We start from the raw sequence: 19,625 nt of genomic DNA, 5'->3' as shown, positions 1-19,625 counted from the left end.
GGGTCCACAATTCGTAAGCAGGGGTCCACGAAATTGTATCTGATTTGATATGAAAGTGCTGAATGTTGGCTTGACTTCACCTATCAATGTAGGCAAATAATATTGATAGGGGTCGTAAGAACCCACTGTGACCCCAACATAACCCGCCGTGATGGATGTACGGTATTTTTAATGCACTTTCTCTGCATAACTTAAAAAAAGGTCCACCGGAACCAGCAAAATTTTGAAAGGGGTCTATGAGAAAAGAAGTTTGGGATCCTCTGACGAAGACAAACACTGTTACACTTAAGACAGGTCAAGATACATGATAAATTAATTATTAAAATTAAGAATTACTGATATAACTACGGATATTAAGTATTTTCTTAAAACTAAAAAGTAAAACACAATGTTATATAAGTACATATATAAAAAGAAAGAAAAACCAGCTCGTTTATTGAAAGTGCTCGTAAGAGGCGTCTTGCTGAGCTTGTTTTAGTAAAGAACAAGTCGTCCTTTGATTCAAGAGAAAACTTGCCAGTAGGTACTTACTATTAGTTAAAAAATACTTCATCCTATTCTTTGATAGCTGATAAGTCTTCGGTAATTTTAATCAAGTGATGTTGAGTCAAAAAACTAAAATTAGGAACTTAAAAACGGAGTCTGTAGTGGTTTGTTTTTTTTTAATGACTTTGTATGGAGAAACGTGCTTGCCATTCGCCTAATGGTTAGTAACATGAGCGCCCATAAACAGCAGAAACATCATCCAACACCCTTGAATTACAAAGTATTGTTTGGTATTCCACTGCGCGCGCTATCATGAGATATGAGATGTTAAGTCTCATTATGTCCAGTAGTTACACTGGCTACAATGTCCTTCAAACCGGAATACAACAGCAACTACACACTGCTGCTTGGTGGCAGAAAAAGACATGGCGGTGATGCTTACCCAGGCGAACTCTCACACATGAGAGACCTATCAGTAAACGTATAATGGGATGTAGTTTAAACATCGTATAACAATTGTGGCTAAATGATAACAGATTCCTTATTGGTCAATGTTATTGATAATGGATTTCGTAATGGTCATTGCTTCTTCTGATAAGAGATTGCTTATCGCACCACAACAATCAACTCGGTCGCACACCTACTTTGATTTAGACTTTTATTTATACTTGCAGCAATATAGAAATTGCCAATACCTGTAATTTTTTATATATTTACAAACACAAAACATTCTTATATGCCTTCGTCTATACTGTGTCGATGGCTCAGTTGTATTGTGTGAACGATACATCGCTGTGAAGTCCCTGGTTCAAATCCCGGCTCGGGCAAAGTGATGTTAGGTTTTTCTGATCAGTATCGGCCTAGACTTTTGTTTGTACTTCTGCCTAGCCCTTCGGTGACAAAGACGTGGTGTGTATTTAAAATAAAGAATAACAATACGTCACACTGTGGTTCTATTTTTAATGCAAAATTATGTAAGGTTTGCCAGACCAGAGCAATTGTTTAAACACTATTGTCAATTAATATTAAACCTTTATTAAATAGATTACGATTGATTTTCAGATTGCTAGTGAAGGACCCGCGGCGGCGGCTCGGCGGCGGAGACGGTGACGCCGAAGAACTCAAGAGACATCCGTTTTTCCAGGTTAGATCTGTTTGTAGAGGTTAGTTGGACACACAAGAAGATTATACGTTCTGTTCTTTGTTTAATATTCAATATGTATGAAAATTTATTTTGGTAATCCGAAAATCTCCAGAGCACTGCAATAACGAAATGAAGAACTTTCCCTTAAGAATCTATTTCGGAAAGCAACCGTTCCGCATCACGGATTTGGGGAAAGACAATAAATAGTTAATTCACAAAATACAATAATCATTGAAAGTGAACAAACATTATTAACTCTAAACTTTTCCATTCTCAGAATATTATGATAGAAATGAACTTCACTGTCCGCTAGTAGTTAAAAAAAATATGTTTTTACCTTATCAAAATATATATTTACATCAAACCCTAAAATCCAACTCCATCTAGAATCTAACGCCATTCTAGAACCTGGACTGACAGAATAACAAATAATTTCAATAAAATACTTAAAATACAAAAGCGGCGATAGCCTAGTAGGGTGTGGAACGGACTGCCGAGACGAATGTCCGCAGGTTCAAATCCCAAGGGCACACACCTCTGACTGTTCTAAAATCATGTGTGTATTCTTTGTGGATTCATCATCATTCGCTTTAACGGTGAAGGAAAACATCGTGAGGAAGCCTGCAGACCTGAGAAGGTCTCTATAGGAATTTCGAGGGTGTGTGCAGTCTGCACGCACTAGGCCAGCGTTGTGGACTAAGGCCTCTCAGTAGTAGAGTAGGCCTATGCCCAGCAGTAGGACAGTATATAATACAGGATTAACATTATTAATACGTTTTAAAGTGTATACTACAAATTTTTATATCAATCAATTACTAGATTTATTTATATTTAATATAAGTGATACCTATCTCACAATCTAACCTCACGCCTATTCCAGAACTTGGACTGGCAGGCGGTGCTGCGCCGCGACGTGCCCGCTCCGTTCGTGCCGCAGCTCTCCCACGCGGCGGACACGTGCAACTTCGCCGACGAGTTCACGCGGATGCCTCCGACGGACTCGCCTGCGCAAGCGCCGAAGCATCATGACAAGTTGTTCCTTGGTATGTCTGAAGTTAGTTGTGAATGGTGGCGCGAATGTAACTGTTTAGGGAGATGAAGAATTCGTATTACGGATAGTTATGTATTATCATTGTATGCTCCTTTTTTTGGGTCTCGTGCTAATTTTGCGGGGTGTGGACTGGAATGTCTTGGATTCGATTTCCAAATATTCCAACAGTAGTATTTTTCTAACGTGATTTACCCTAGCTAGATTATCCAGAAGGGAGCTGTAGCTAAACAGCTATATATCGGTCATATGAGCAAAGCCTAATCATTTATAATCTCTTATTAAATAAGTGTTGAACTGACCCTACATTGCAGTCGGATTTGGACAAAAAAACACTCGGTTGTGTTCAAGATTAAACCGATTACAGTATATACATTGGCTCTGCCATTTTCTATATTCACTTTGGTCCTTCGAGCCGGATAATACTTTATATATTGTTTTTTACAGGCTACTCGTACGTGGCGCCTAGCATATTGTTCTCGGAGAACATCATATCGGATCAGATATGGATGCAGGCGTCTGGACCGAAGCCTGACAAGCCTAAGGGATGGGTCGCCAAGGTAATTGTTGCCTTGTTATCGTTATGCTATAAGATTATACAATTGTAAGGAAAGAAACAAGTTAAAAAACAACGCAAAGAAATAGCATCACCTTTGCAGAGAAACAAGTTAAGCACAGTACGGAAGATGTAGTTAAAAATTGGCTTATATCCATGCTTAAATCTAAAGTTCTTCTATGCTGGATACTGTATATTTTAAAGGACTTATTGCTTCGCGATTCTGTGGACTTCTTTATTCTAAAGTACTTATATCATCGCTATTCTGTTGACTCTAGAACATCGTAAATAACAAAACCATGTTTGATCCAATATATCTTTCCAATAAAATCTAAACATATAATTTCCGTTTCGCAGGACTCGCCGTTCTTCCAGAAATACTCAGTGGACCTCAGCACGCCGCTGCTTGGCGACGGATCTTTCTCTGTTTGTCGGAAATGTATACACAGACAGACGAGCAAGGAATACGCTGTTAAAGTGAGTAATGTTTATGGCATGTTTCATAGTAAATTTATAGCTTGTATGTTGGTTTAAAACAACTTATTTTATTCAAATGAACGACTGCTCGCTAATCGTCCTTGTAATGACAAGTCATTTTAGTATCTTATAATAAATTACAGTTTTAATTTTATACAATTATATTATTCTAGAATTTTGTTGCTACTTTTTAAAATGTAATTAAAAAATATAGAAGTAACTTAATTGGGTTGTACATAACTTTGCGTGCTGTGATCATGTATATTTTGTAATGACAGTTAGCCTCAATAATATGTATCTTAATGTTTCCGCTTTTGTCAATGTATTACGTTGGTGTTCCTATATGTAAATATATGGTCTATATACTTGATAAATTTTAACTAAATTCTTTCAGCAGATTCAGCGTTGACTTCCTTCAAACTTTCAAGACTTTCTAATTTTTGTATTTATAAAACAGTTTATTTTAAGTACATAGGTTGATTTATTCCCTATAATATAAACGTACTACAAACTCTTGTGCAGATAATCTCATCTCAGAAGAAGGACGTGAGACAAGAGATCGAACTACTGAAGGCGTGTCAGGGGTGTCCCTACATCATCACGCTGCACGAAGTGTTTCATGACTCGGTGAGTAATATTGTATTTTGTAAGGGCACTGCAAAGAAACTCTATTGTACTTGATGAATGATTCTCTGTGGAATGGGGGGAGGGGGGGGGGCTCAAAAGCCCCCAAGCAACCGAAAGACGCTCTCGGCGTCAACGGCAGTATGAGGCCTACGTTCCACGCAGCTGTCTATGCCGGGGGTCATCACAATGTGCGAGATGTGCACAACGTACGCTAAGGGCAGGCGGCCCCCAGCCGCCCGCCGATGACCCCCCCGATGGCCCCTATTAGAATCCCCCACCCCTGCTTCAGTGCTTTTAGGTATTACATGAAAGTCCTCGCATGACGATATATTGATTTGTGGCAGGCGTTCACGTACATAGTGACGGAGCTGGCGGCGGGCGGCGAGCTGGGCGCGCGGCTGGCGGGCGGCCTCGCCGAGCCCCTCGCGCGCCGCCTGCTCGCGCAGCTCGCGCTCGCCGTGCGACACATGCACGCGCGCCGCGTCGTGCACCGCGACCTCAAGCCGGAGGTGAGTACCGTTCACGTACATAGTGACGGAGCTGGCGGCGGGCGGCGAGCTGGGCGCGCGGCTGGCGGGCGGCCTCGCCGAGCCCCTCGCGCGCCGCCTGCTCGCGCAGCTCGCGCTCGCCGTGCGACACATGCACGCGCGCCGCGTCGTGCACCGCGACCTCAAGCCGGAGGTGAGTACCGTTCACGTACATAGTGACGGAGCTGGCGGCGGGCGGCGAGCTGGGCGCGCGGCTGGCGGGCGGCCTCGCCGAGCCCCTCGCGCGCCGCCTGCTCGCGCAGCTCGCGCTCGCCGTGCGACACATGCACGCGCGCCGCGTCGTGCACCGCGACCTCAAGCCGGAGGTGAGTACCGTTCACGTACATAGTGACGGAGCTGGCGGCGGGCGGCGAGCTGGGCGCGCGGCTGGCGGGCGGCCTCGCCGAGCCCCTCGCGCGCCGCCTGCTCGCGCAGCTCGCGCTCGCCGTGCGACACATGCACGCGCGCCGCGTCGTGCACCGCGACCTCAAGCCGGAGGTGAGTACCGTTCACGTACATAGTGACGGAGCTGGCGGCGGGCGGCGAGCTGGGCGCGCGGCTGGCGGGCGGCCTCGCCGAGCCCCTCGCGCGCCGCCTGCTCGCGCAGCTCGCGCTCGCCGTGCGACACATGCACGCGCGCCGCGTCGTGCACCGCGACCTCAAGCCGGAGGTGAGTACCGTTCACGTACATAGTGACGGAGCTGGCGGCGGGCGGCGAGCTGGGCGCGCGGCTGGCGGGCGGCCTCGCCGAGCCCCTCGCGCGCCGCCTGCTCGCGCAGCTCGCGCTCGCCGTGCGACACATGCACGCGCGCCGCGTCGTGCACCGCGACCTCAAGCCGGAGGTGAGTACCGTTCACGTACATAGTGACGGAGCTGGCGGCGGGCGGCGAGCTGGGCGCGCGGCTGGCGGGCGGCCTCGCCGAGCCCCTCGCGCGCCGCCTGCTCGCGCAGCTCGCGCTCGCCGTGCGACACATGCACGCGCGCCGCGTCGTGCACCGCGACCTCAAGCCGGAGGTGAGTACCGTTCACGTACATAGTGACGGAGCTGGCGGCGGGCGGCGAGCTGGGCGCGCGGCTGGCGGGCGGCCTCGCCGAGCCCCTCGCGCGCCGCCTGCTCGCGCAGCTCGCGCTCGCCGTGCGACACATGCACGCGCGCCGCGTCGTGCACCGCGACCTCAAGCCGGAGGTGAGTACCGTTCACGTACATAGTGACGGAGCTGGCGGCGGGCGGCGAGCTGGGCGCGCGGCTGGCGGGCGGCCTCGCCGAGCCCCTCGCGCGCCGCCTGCTCGCGCAGCTCGCGCTCGCCGTGCGACACATGCACGCGCGCCGCGTCGTGCACCGCGACCTCAAGCCGGAGGTGAGTACCGTTCACGTACATAGTGACGGAGCTGGCGGCGGGCGGCGAGCTGGGCGCGCGGCTGGCGGGCGGCCTCGCCGAGCCCCTCGCGCGCCGCCTGCTCGCGCAGCTCGCGCTCGCCGTGCGACACATGCACGCGCGCCGCGTCGTGCACCGCGACCTCAAGCCGGAGGTGAGTACCGTTCACGTACATAGTGACGGAGCTGGCGGCGGGCGGCGAGCTGGGCGCGCGGCTGGCGGGCGGCCTCGCCGAGCCCTCGCGACCGCCTGCTCGCGCAGCTCGCGCTCGCCGTGCGACACATGCACGCGCGCCGCGTCGTGCACCGCGACCTCAAGCCGGAGGTGAGTACCGTTCACGTACATAGTGACGGAGCTGGCGGCGGGCGGCGAGCTGGGCGCGCGGCTGGCGGGCGGCCTCGCCGAGCCCTCGCGCGCCGCCTGCTCGCGCAGCTCGCGCTCGCCGTGCGACACATGCACGCGCGCCGCGTCGTGCACCGCGACCTCAAGCCGGAGGTGAGTACCGTTCACGTACATAGTGACGGAGCTGGCGGCGGGCGGCGAGCTGGGCGCGCGGCTGGCGGGCGGCCTCGCCGAGCCCCCTCGCGCGCCGCCTGCTCGCGCAGCTCGCGCTCGCCGTGCGACACATGCACGCGCGCCGCGTCGTGCACCGCGACCTCAAGCCGGAGGTGAGTACCGTTCACGTACATAGTGACGGAGCTGGCGGCGGGCGGCGAGCTGGGCGCGCGGCTGGCGGGCGGCCTCGCCGAGCCCCTCGCGCGCCGCCTGCTCGCGCAGCTCGCGCTCGCCGTGCGACACATGCACGCGCGCCGCGTCGTGCACCGCGACCTCAAGCCGGAGGTGAGTACCGTTCACGTACATAGTGACGGAGCTGGCGGCGGGCGGCGAGCTGGGCGCGCGGCTGGCGGGCGGCCTCGCCGAGCCCCTCGCGCGCCGCCTGCTCGCGCAGCTCGCGCTCGCCGTGCGACACATGCACGCGCGCCGCGTCGTGCACCGCGACCTCAAGCCGGAGGTGAGTACCGTTCACGTACATAGTGACGGAGCTGGCGGCGGGCGGCGAGCTGGGCGCGCGGCTGGCGGGCGGCCTCGCCGAGCCCCTCGCGCGCCGCCTGCTCGCGCAGCTCGCGCTCGCCGTGCGACACATGCACGCGCGCCGCGTCGTGCACCGCGACCTCAAGCCGGAGGTGAGTACCGTTCACGTACATAGTGACGGAGCTGGCGGCGGGCGGCGAGCTGGGCGCGCGGCTGGCGGGCGGCCTCGCCGAGCCCCTCGCGCGCCGCCTGCTCGCGCAGCTCGCGCTCGCCGTGCGACACATGCACGCGCGCCGCGTCGTGCACCGCGACCTCAAGCCGGAGGTGAGTACCGTTCACGTACATAGTGACACACCACACCGCCCACACCACGACCATCCCGATAATTTAATATACAGCAAAATGACCCCACTACCCTTGATGGAAAGTAAAGTAGAAACGAGAGATGATTACACCTCAACAGTCTGTAAATTCTATCCAAGCATTGTAGATCCGAGTCAAAATTAATCAGAATGAAAGATTTTACTTAACAAAGTTTAGAGTCTTGGAGTTTAGAAACTTGGTCGTAATTTGTGATTAAAATATTGTACACTTTTAAACACCCTGTATATATCTCACGTGCGAAGAATTTTGGTTATATCCTCGTGTGTGTAATATTTATTCCACCACTACAATATTCATAAAACTCAGTACACATACTACTCGCATTACCTTTTAAAATCCTATAAAAATACTATACAGTATGTCCTCTAAAACATATCAAATTAATTTACACCATGCTTAACTTCACCTACGTTTCCAGAACATCCTGCTGACCAGTTGTCGTCTGAACGAGGCGAAGGTCAAGGTGGTGGACTTTGGTTTCGCGTGCCGCCTGCCAGAGAACGTGGAGCCGCCGAGAATGATGACGCCTTGTTTTAGGTAAGTATTAATTTATATACTTCGAAGGTTGGATCAATTGAAAAAGGCTTAAAAATGCTAGCACATAAGCGTTGCTAAAGTAATAGCGATACTGCTTAATTTGGAGTAGCAAGTTCGCGCAACAATGTATCGCAAAAGGACTTCAATTCAATTTCAATCAATATACAGGCTACTTAAAGCAAGTTGAGCTAGCATTAAAATTTGCAGTAGTCACCATGCGGTGATTGTTTATGCAGTAAAAATCGCTTACAGAAATAACCTCTGCAAATTTATTGCACGTCTAATCCCTGAGTAAAGTCAAATGATGCGCTTGCTCATTTGCAGGCTTGTCCACTAAAATATTTGACTCGCCATCTTTTTTACTAATATTTATTTATTTACCATTTCAAAGTATACTGTTGTAGAATATAGCATTATAGTATAATTGAATGTATTATTTCTCCCACAGTCTCCCGTACGCGGCGCCGGAGGTGGTGTCGCTGGCGCGGGGGGCGGGCAGTACGCCCTACGGCGCCGCCTGCGACCTCTGGAGCCTCGGCGTCGTGCTCGTCAGTACCACTCCCACTACCACACACCACACACCACATACCACCACACCATACACACTTGCATTCTATATAATTTGTTTAAGTATTAAATCACTTTATCAAAATTATTGAGTCAATTAGATTCAGTTTGATTTTATTCTTAACTCTAATTAATTAAAAAAATGCGTCAATCCATATCATTATAATAATGCCATTCTTCTTACCAAATTATTATTATAGAATATAATTTGTCAATCAAACACATTACTAAAATTGGTCCTTCAAGCCGGATAGTGGAACTAAATACACTTTTTTTTCTTATTAATACTTTAAAATTTTTTTACTCCTAAAGTCTATACCTCTATCACGTTTTAACATTAGAAAACCTTTGTTTCCAGTACTGTATGCTATGCGGCAAGGCTCCGTTCCAACCTACGTCTAAAAAAGAACCGATCACAGTCTTCATGGACAGGATACGAGGCGGACACTTCACTATGGAAGGTAAACTACATTCAATTACTTGACTTGATGGTTTGACTCCATTGATAATGTTTATACCTAAAACAAATATTCAGTGTACATTATAGGGGAGGGCGGGATAGTCTCTATTAGTGGTCTATACACTGACGTATATTCTATAGACACGAACGTCCATATAAACTATTTGTTCAAAATCTGAACTAAAATGACAACCAAAATGTCACTGACATAATCTATTCACTTGAACAACAAATAATTTTACTTATTTGACTAATATTTTTTATTCACGTCCAAGTTTGCACTCAGACTAGCATTTTTATATTATGAGCGCCACTCCCGTACACAACCACAAGCATCAATATTGACAACATACTAAAATCAGTTTGTATGGATAACAGTTCAATTCAGTTGAACACAGTGAATGTTCGGAACGCCAAATCTAGTACGTAGTACATATATATTTGTGGGTCTCTATATGTTGTTTTGTTCCGCAGGTTCTCTCTGGGACAAGGTGTCGTCGGACAGCAAGCGGCTGGTGTCGGGGCTGCTGTCGGTGGAGCCGGCGCTGCGCATGACGGCCGCAGAGCTGTTGGCGGACCTCGGGCTCACGCACTACGACAACAGCTTCAAACTCGCCGTGAGTGATCGAAATATTCAATTGATGTTAAGAGGATGTAATATCGAATTTAAGAAGCGACCACAAATACTAAACGATGTATTCTACAGAATGCTTTGAAGTGGGTTATGGGCAAGGTTTTATGATAAAGGGAATGTTGAAGGTTTTCTTTAGATTTGTGTTAGATAAAGACGACAAAGAGTGTAATAGAGGAAAGGTGTGAGAAGTAAAATCATATCAATAAAATAATATTATGTTTTATTTTGTCTACGCTTTATTAAATGTATGTTTCCTTCCACAGGACATGACTAAAGCGGATCTCTATAAGCGTCGAAATAAAAACAAACAACGCAAATCCAGCTCCGAGCCGAGCACCTCCACCGAGATGCAGGAGGAGACCGATGAGCCGCGAGAGAACTCCTTACTCGAGACCATAAACAACCTCAAGAACAGAATGAACAAGAACTCCATAGAGAATGATGTAGAACTCATCAAAGCAAACACTCTAGACACGCCTGTCAATGAAACAGAGCCTTCGTACAACGATATAGACGAAGTACCGTCAGTGAAACCTGTAGAGAAAACGTACGCCAAATCCAGATCTAAACTTGACGACTATATTTACATAGAGAGTAGTCAAGGCCTGGACGGCACGGAGGTCGCCTTCCCGAAAGGCAATCGCAGCAAAAAGTCTAAAGATACCTCACCCGTGCCAAGGAAACGTAGGAAAATGGAAACCAGACAGACTAAGAAGGAAGTCAACGGGAGACAGTTGCGTAGCAGCGATAAACCCACGCCAGAGAGGCGGTCTCTCAGAAACAGGAGTGTGGACAAATCCAGGGTCACCAAGGAGTCTATAGAGAATGAGAAGACTGTAGTGACAAGAGCCAGCCGTAAGCGCAAACATGAGGAATTAACTAAACCTGTGTTAAGGGAGAAGGGACAAAACGGACGCTCGTCACGCAAAAATAGCGAGAATAACACAGAGAGGAAGATTGTGAGGGCGAGGAAAACTAAAGCAAAACCGCTAGCTATAGAAGTGGACCCGCAGAATGTCCGCATGACGCGCTCCAGGCGGAGGCGCTTGGAGATCAGCCTCTCCCCCTCAGAGGTCAAGAGCGTCATGCCAGCCTTCTCCTTCGAATCGGACCGCAGAATGAACTCGATAGAGAGCAGTCGGTCCGCGAAGTGTAATGCGAATACCAAAGCGAAACGCCAGAAAGCGAACGCAAAGGCTAAAGCGAAAGCGAAGCCGGCGAAAACCGCTAGCAAAGCGAAAAAGACACCCGTCAGGGCGACGCGGTCGCGCGCCAACAGAAGGTGAAAATGTTCCTTCAACGTCCAAATAATTTAATCAAAGCGCCATCTGTTATCATAAATAGAAAAAACATAGACTGTTACGCCTCACGGCAACTGTAGATTAAAAATTCCAATATGGCGTCAGCTAACCTCAAATTCCAAAAAAAAAGCGACAAAATAGTGATGCAATATTATACGTTTAAAAATGGACGCTTTTGCTCACGCGTAGTAATTAACAGAGGAGAGGAAATTATTTATTCAAAATAATAAAAAAAAAGAGTTAGATATATTTCTGTAATGTAACTAGCCTCTCATCTAGTTTGATTAATTGTAGACCTGTTTTTTTTTTTATTTTTTAATCCTTTTATTTAATGTTACTATTAATTTTTAAGACACTTTTTCCTCTTATATTTACCACTAGAATTAATTCGATTTGAAGTTGTTTATGTATTGCAATTAGATAATAAATTGTATTGTGTAGTAGTTTGAGGCAATTTTGACAGCTCGCAAAATGTTTTTTTTTATTTATTCCAGATCTTCAAACTTACTGAAAACACCATTCTTTCCTTGTCTGTAAAATCTATAAAAATATGTCTTGCCGAGGTCTACCTAACTACCACTAATTATTGAATTACTGGCTTCTTTAGGCGACAGTCGCTAGTTGTCAAAAATGCCTTCAAACGATCCCATTGTAAGGTAATAGGGTGTGACTGAACGCAACCATATGATAATAATTTATTTCTAACGAAAATAGATCGACATCAGCTGAGTTTCTTGATTAAGTTTGAGGCAATGTTGTAACACTGAGTGAGATTAAAAAAATGATTTTTTTAGTATTTGAAAAGCTATTATGTTGTGGGTAATTAAATAGGCTAGAATAATTTTATTTGACACAAAAATGAACGCGACAAATGAAGAAAAGACCGGCATAAATATAACGATTGTTAAAATATCTTATCGATCGATTTATATGGATTTATGCTCAATAATGACTTTTTCAATTTGATGACAAATATCACAGTTCAAATAAAAATTAACACAGAAAATGATGACTAAAACAAGTAGTATTTATTCTTAAAATTTGAATTTAGAACGCGACTGAAACATAGACAAGTGACTTTTAAATAAAACTAACTTTTACGGCTCCGCCCGCCACTCTTTTCAGACGCACATATCTCGGTGTTACATCATAAAAAATTAAGAAACAATGTACAGATCTCTTTCCATTTAAAAAAAAAACTGTAACGTTTATATAATTTGTTTAGGTTGTTTGCGTGTGTACATTGGTTTGTTAGTTGTTAGTTGTAAATGTAATAAGTGTCGTAAAAGGCGTTATTATTCACGTTAACTTCCACTGGACATTATATGTATGATTTTTGTGTGTTTTTGTGCCAAAGCATGCTTCATTGTGTATTTTTATATGTGTTGAAATTGATTGGAAGTATGCGCCGTTTCTGAACGAAATATGTGCATAATCTCCCGTCATAGTTCGTTTTTAACGTTCCGCTGGCAGCTTATAAATTAGTTTGCTTAAGGTAAGCCAGCATAGTTCTGCCGACTGTCCACGAATGCAACATCTCGAGGTACTTAACTTTAGATGCAATATAATCAGAAAAATAGTCATTTGAAGTCGATAAATTATCGTAAGAAGTTTGATCTAAAAATGGATCTTTAAATCATCTAAATGAAGACAACAAATTGAACTTTGATAGGTCATCTCTTTTTTACCACTAGCTTTTAGAAAGAGAGAGTAATATAGCTACAAATATGTCTTCAGTTATTCAGTGCATCCATCCTTTCCTCTCAACCTTGTATAATTCATTAGGTAACCAGAAAGTTAACTCTAAACTTATGTTGTTAATGTGACCACGCTATCCCACGAAACTAAATCTTGTAACAATGACGGGAAGATACTAAACTGCTTAACAGGTTGGCTGTCAGTTGAAGGTTCAACACAGCCAGGGAATACTATGATATTGCTGAAAAATGGGCGCTCTGTGCGTCCTCAAAGTATTATGGACACGAGTCAAACGCGCCCAGATCTAAGTCATTCTAAGGAGTTCCAAGTTTAGAGATGTTTAAGTCTATAAAAGGCATTAGTCTACTCAACGTGCCTTTATATGTTACTTATTGAGATATTTACTTTATCTAGATAATTTGTTTGGTGTAGTAAAAATGATATAAGCAATATGAATGATATAAGCCAGTACATGGCATTATGAGACGTATTAGAATGACGTAAAGTACATCGGGTTACTGTTCATCGATTCACTCAGGGTTTCAATCAATTTTAACACGATAAAAAACAGGACATCTTTAAATAAATCAAATTCTTAAATCTTTCCCTTTCCTTTCGATATTAAGCGCTTCAACCAAATAAGTTATGTTTCACACGTATGTAAATATTATAGCTATTAGTACAAAAAAAATCGGTGGAAGAGTTTGAAATATATATCTATATATAATATTTATATAAATGAATGATAAAATCTCATGTTAATAAATGAACGTGTTGAATTTTTGTTCATTGATTTTAAGACGGTGCGTTGCATGGAGATATAAAACTGCTGTTAAATAGTCTATTGATTGGGACTTCAGTAAATGCATTAACTATTAATCAGTGATTAATTAAATAATGTGTCACACTGGTTATAATATGAACAGAAATGAAAGGCACATTAAAAAACACAGAGACATAAAAATATACAAAATGCTTCCGAACGATACCTATTTATACCATATTGCGTGTTTTCATAAATATTTTCAATAAAACACCGAAACTGTATTTATTAGTTACAATATTCCCAATGTAAAGCAATAAGGGTTAAATTTGAATGTGACAAATGGAAGCTTTGAAGTAATAGCCTGCAAGGTTTTGTAAAACGTGTCGAACTAATGCAATGCTTGTGAATTAAAAAGCAATATAAGTGATGACGAATTTATGTTACGGAATAAATAATCTTCAAGGCCTTGTTGGGCTAGTTTGGCTTCCTTCCTACCGTTTCGATTGCAGCAATGAACACTACGCCAATTTGATCGTTATCACCCTAACAGTAGACTTGAAAAGAAAATTAGTATAACTTACTAGAGCTTTTTTATTTGTGTAATTCAATATTTATTAATTGAAAAAATATGAGCTTATAAAGGTAAAACATAATTTTGGCATTAATAACGGAAATTGGTTAAAATCGAATCGCGTAGTGTTAATTGCTGCTTTTGATATGTCTATTCTAAAACTATGCTTCCTTTGAGACCCAGATGTCGATAAATCGTCTGTTTAAAGTGAACAAAGATTGTGAATTTTATTTATCAAAATATATATATCCTCTAAATTGTTGTAAAATATAAATTTGAAAGAAATTATTTAAAATATCGTAAATTATAATTGCTTTAAACCGACGATCATGCCCACTCGGGACACAGTATTGCCATATAATATTACAGCTATATTGTTACATTTGTTTGAAAGTGAAAAAGTAAGAATGCAAAATTAGATATTGTGCGTTTTGCAGTTTGCAATTACCTAACAATAGATAAGCCAAACTTGTATATCTACTTTAAGTTAAACTGAGTGGGCTGGAGGCATTATCTGGGGTCTTAATACATACTATAAATAACTAATATATATACAATAGTTATACCACGCAAATATTGTTAGCAATCTATAGGTTCTCGACACCAATACAAAAGTTTTTGATATACATTGTCATATTGAACTGAATTTGTTAAAAAAACTCATAGTTATATGCGTCTGTTGCCGCAAGCTAGTCTCAATTTGTTGTGTGTATCGATAGTTGTTTGTTTGAGCATATCGATAGCTTGGTTTTTATCGATGTCGATAATTAAATTGCTGAGATGTGGTGTGGTTTTGGGGATAGTTGCGTTAAGGATTTAGTCAATTTTCGGGGTTATAATGGATTTGTAGGTACACGGATTTTAATATCTAGGTATAATAATTTCCTGTATTATTTAGTTAATGATTTTTTTTTTACTAAGTGAAGGCTGTTCTTATCTTATTTAAAGTTCATATCTATAAAATCTTAGCTTTCCAAATGCTCAAATAAATGACTAGAGAGACCAGAATAGTTCAAATATATCAATCGAGTGCATTTCTCTTGATTACATAGACTTGATATTTAATGAGGAACATTACGACTTAAAATTGTAAGCACTTGTTTCCTACAGATATTTTGTCTATAGATCTCGGTGAAATTATTCGTGCTCGGTAAAATAGGCTACTCGATAATAACCCAGTTTTATATACTAATGCATTTTATAAACAAATTTTATAGGTTAGAATGAACCTCCAAGCGTTACGGTCTCGTATCGACTGTCGATTGAAAAAAATAAAAAGCTTGTCTTTGATCAAATGTATTCGATCAATTTGTAACTTATTCACACGTTTTTCACTATTTATATGTATATTCAGCTGATTTTTATTTTAAGTGTAGATTGTTATTAATAATTATTCTATCAAAGTGCTTAATGTCGATACGATGACGGCAGCACTAGGCGTTCAAGTCTAACCTTAAAGCTGGGAGAATTGTTATCTACATTTGAATAGGAAAAGAAAATATACGAATTTGTGATCTATTCTGTTCAAAATAAAGATAATTTTCCTCCCGGCTCGCAGATAACAAAAATGTCTAAATGGGGAAATTATGAATTTCCCGCGAAAATATCCTTCAAACAGAGAGTAGCCTTTATCTCACTAAAGGTACGTTTGTAAATGTAAAAGTGCACTTAAAATGGATTGAACCAAAAGATTATATAATTTTATAATAAAGTGTTAGAGTTATTGACGGGCCGACGTCAAACAAATTTTGTATGACGTTACAGAGACGCCGGCCTCGGAGATATTGGATTGTAATAAATATACCATTTTAACATTATTATATTGTTTCATTCATCTGATTTTAATGACGAGCAAGCCGGTAGCCTGATGGTAAGCGTCAGAATCACCCGAATTATAAATTCAAAGCTCTGTAACTGGAGTACTACTATGTAGCACAGAGAAAATAAAATGACTTCAAGATTTTAGGTAGATAGGCCTTGATCCTCACAAAAGTGACCTAAAAATATCTACAACGCGAGACGTCTTGTGCAATCGCGAGATTTCGTGCAGTTGCCCACCTCACTTTTCTCCTAAAGCCGTCAGGCCTAAATCTTCCAATCTAGAATATAGCATCGCTTGCACACTGCAGCTCTGCGGCAAAAAGATAATGTGGTGGCATTTTCCAGCTTGACCTCAGCTAGGAGAGAGCAGAGACCAGCAAAAATATACATCAACTAGCCCGCAGCACGATCTGCTTCAATACGTTTTTGCCGAATAAAAAGAAGCTTGTTCTCAGGATTTCCAAACTATCTCCATATCAAATTCCATCGAAACCGGTTTAGTGTTCAGCCGTGAAATCTTAACAGACAGAATTTCCGTCAGATCGCTTTATGAGTCAACCCTATTTTCGGTTGTTTTTTTCGCGTGGAAAATCGCGTTATGGCTATCATCACTTGGGGGGTGAGTGGAATGGCAATATTGGTTTGACCGGTCTTACGGCTCAATGTTGACACTTGTAGTATAGCATCATCCGAGCGAGCATTGGATCGAGTCCCTAACCCCTATATACCCTAAGCCAGCATACCAACCAAAATCCGCGATAGCCTTCTACTGCGCATATGAAACGAAGCATTCCTGCGATATAATGTTGTTGGACAGAGATAGGTGCGCGAAACCGTCCCTGCATGATGAGCCAACCCTGATAAGTGGGAAGTCTTAGGTTCGATTTCCAAATTAGGAAGTAATTTTATGTGCAAAATGCAAAAATCTCATTTTACATATTTTTACACAGATTTGAATTATTGTGTGTGTTTTTAATGAAAAAAAAAAAACGCAATCGAATTATAGCTGCAATACACCCACATAAAAAGACACTAATGTAGCATTCTAAGTGAATAATGCTTGAATTGCATCACAGAAAAAGGATGTAAGATGAATCATCTAAAGACAAATTATAGGTAACGGTGCAGTGATCACAAAGCGATTTCACAATGTTAAATTACCTCATGCGATGTACACAAATAGTAATCATCGTTTTAATGGTTTGATATGCATTTATAACTAAAGAGATAAATGTTTTTATGTATGATTTCAATATACACACGATAAGAAATATAAGGGTGGGGCTTCGCTAATATATATTGTAGCATAGAAAACGTTGCAGTAAAAAGGCTGTTGTATTAAATACCTAAATATAGACTGAATGTCACAAACAAAGATGTAAATTTCTTTATGAAATAAATTATTTGTGTTATTTAATCAAAAATTCATTACTTTCGGTATGAAGATAGCGTGTAATAAATGTTATGTAGTCATTGGTAGTATACCCTTTAAAACCGTTGCCCAGTCTTCTCGATCAAATAAAAAAGTAAAACATGTTGATGGTTGGTCATAGACAAGTACTTTATGACAGTTAATAAAAATGTTACTAAGTATTTAATATACACCTATAATAGTATATTATAAAGACTGCCAAAATAGAAGCAATACATAAATATTGACATGTAATATTAGGGAATAATATGGTAAATAAATCCCTCATACCGTAAATTCTTAAAACAAAATCATATTGGTAAAGTGATAAATGTGTAAAATCTATACTTACTAGAAACATAACAAGAAAAGAAATAATATGAATATGGCTTCTAAACCAAATAAATTTATACAATACACAAATGGTGAAAAAAAGTCCAAGTACATAAAGTTTTTGAAATATTTTAAGAACCTATTTCGTCATAATTTATTTTCAACATTAAAATAGTTTCGATTTTTCCTAAATTTAAACAAGATGGTAAATTATTAAAGTGAACGTTGGCAGCCCTGAGTATGGCACTGTGGCAAACGTCAGACGATGTCGAGTTTTGTGTTGGAAAAATAATTATTTTCACGACTTTTTGTGTCTATAATTATGTGAATAATGAGATGAAAGTGTAGATAAATGTTATACTAGTGTTGTGTAGTGATTATGGCGCATAGTGGTGGTGTTTTGAGTTCGGATATATCGCGAAGAAATCCTCAAGATGAATACGAGTTGGTCCAGAGAATCGGTTCGGGCACATACGGAGATGTATACAAGGTAGGGGGCAATCTTACTCGATTGTATCCACTAATAAACGTCTTCACGAGCCAAAAAAAATATATAATCGTAATTTTTCATCAAAAAATGACAATGGGTTTTATAATTTTTTACGTGCTTTTTCAATGACGATTATGACAGGTTTTGGCGTGTAATGTACTGGGATATCTCGTTATGTAGAGTTTTGTGGCGACTCGTTGGGTATGTAACAGTTATTTAACATAAACAAAGCATGCATTGACCTTGAGCGAGGTACCCGCGCGGGTTACTAATTAGCGCCGCACACACCCAATTGTCTAGAATTATTCAAAACAACACGTCCTGTGTGCTTTGGTCGTCCGTAATTGACCTGGAAGAATGTTCTGAGCATTATTAAAAATATTTTAACCCACTATAGTAACAATCTTTGTGTTGTATAGGCTTAGCACAATATTATTTTTAACAAGTCATTTGTGTTAAAGAAAAATAAAAAAAAAATCATTCTCTAACAAAGATATTTCAAGCTACCATTCAAAATATCCGATCACAAAAATTGAAAATAAGTAAACCTCTTTTTTAATCAGTAAAAGTTGTATGATCATGTCAGGAGAAAGTTCAAACTTAATTATAATATGCAAAGTTACATAGTGATAAATAATCAATTATGACATAATGTATGTTCATAAATAAAACCACTTTCTTATGAATATATTTAATATAAACATACATATAACATATTTTTTAGATAATTCTAATAATCTCTTAATATTTTTTTATTCTTCTAATATTTTGAGCATGTTATACTAATGCAGAAAGAAAACACTTTGGGGGAACATGAAAGTTATTTTCCATTTTCCATAAAATTATAAAGACAATTGAAGTCTAACCCCCTTATTCATAGAAGTTTTCTAAGGCTGCAATGTCTTCGAAACATTGGGAGAAAACTAAAATATTAAACCTCAATAAAATCAGAAAAATAGTTTAATTTCAAAGTATGTCATAGTTATAAAATGTTTTGTCTTGCTTACATTGACATTAATGGATGTCACTCCATAAAGTAACACAAAATGCAGCAGTGGAGACGAACCTGGCAATCACCTGGGACCTTGTGTGGTGCCTCAGTGGTCCATTTCAGCATCTTACTTACAAAAATGTTAAAATTGGATGCTTTTATTTTCTCCACCTGATGCCTCATGTCAGTATATTGATGGTCCCAAAGAACAAAATTTTATCTGCAAAATGTCTAGTTGCAGTGTGAAGGTTCTAAGTTAAGTGGAAATATAAATATCAATTACTATATACTATAGAAAAGAATCTACACAATGCGTAACATTGTGCAGGTTCAAATAAATTATTTCATTTAATTTCAATTCTCCACATAAATATACTTTTCAGGTTTG

At 41.9% G+C, this 19,625-nt stretch overlaps 2 protein-coding genes across 8 annotated transcripts in view; both read left to right on the top strand.

Annotated features, from left to right (window-relative positions):
* Positions 1 to 16,008, top strand: part of LOC115452573 (ribosomal protein S6 kinase alpha-5) — a 142,954-nt gene extending 126,946 nt beyond the window's left edge. For both annotated transcript variants that reach the window (XM_037438010.1, XM_037438011.1), the window contains exons 8-18: positions 1,549 to 1,630; positions 2,511 to 2,673; positions 3,126 to 3,238; positions 3,592 to 3,711; positions 4,234 to 4,338; positions 4,683 to 4,847; positions 8,076 to 8,194; positions 8,643 to 8,742; positions 9,120 to 9,222; positions 9,696 to 9,838; positions 10,119 to 16,008. In XM_037438010.1, the coding sequence (XP_037293907.1) occupies positions 1,549 to 1,630; positions 2,511 to 2,673; positions 3,126 to 3,238; positions 3,592 to 3,711; positions 4,234 to 4,338; positions 4,683 to 4,847; positions 8,076 to 8,194; positions 8,643 to 8,742; positions 9,120 to 9,222; positions 9,696 to 9,838; positions 10,119 to 11,141 (2,236 nt within the window). In that variant the 3' untranslated portion in view covers positions 11,142 to 16,008. The remainder of the gene's footprint in view (positions 1 to 1,548; positions 1,631 to 2,510; positions 2,674 to 3,125; positions 3,239 to 3,591; positions 3,712 to 4,233; positions 4,339 to 4,682; positions 4,848 to 8,075; positions 8,195 to 8,642; positions 8,743 to 9,119; positions 9,223 to 9,695; positions 9,839 to 10,118) is intronic.
* A 1,959-nt stretch (positions 16,009 to 17,967) lies between these two features.
* Positions 17,968 to 19,625, top strand: part of LOC115452575 (mitogen-activated protein kinase kinase kinase kinase 5) — a 46,543-nt gene continuing 44,885 nt past the window's right edge. For all 6 annotated transcript variants that reach the window (XM_037437007.1, XM_037436998.1, XM_037436988.1 and 3 more), the window contains exon 1: positions 17,968 to 18,246. In XM_037437007.1, the coding sequence (XP_037292904.1) occupies positions 18,136 to 18,246 (111 nt within the window). In that variant the 5' untranslated portion in view covers positions 17,968 to 18,135. The remainder of the gene's footprint in view (positions 18,247 to 19,625) is intronic.

The sequence above is a fragment of the Manduca sexta genome, chromosome 2 (genome assembly GCF_014839805.1).
Source record: "Manduca sexta isolate Smith_Timp_Sample1 chromosome 2, JHU_Msex_v1.0, whole genome shotgun sequence".
Taxonomy (NCBI): domain Eukaryota; kingdom Metazoa; phylum Arthropoda; class Insecta; order Lepidoptera; family Sphingidae; genus Manduca; species Manduca sexta.
The sequence above is the reverse complement of the archived record's forward strand: the minus strand, read 5'-3'. Positions and strand labels throughout refer to the sequence as shown.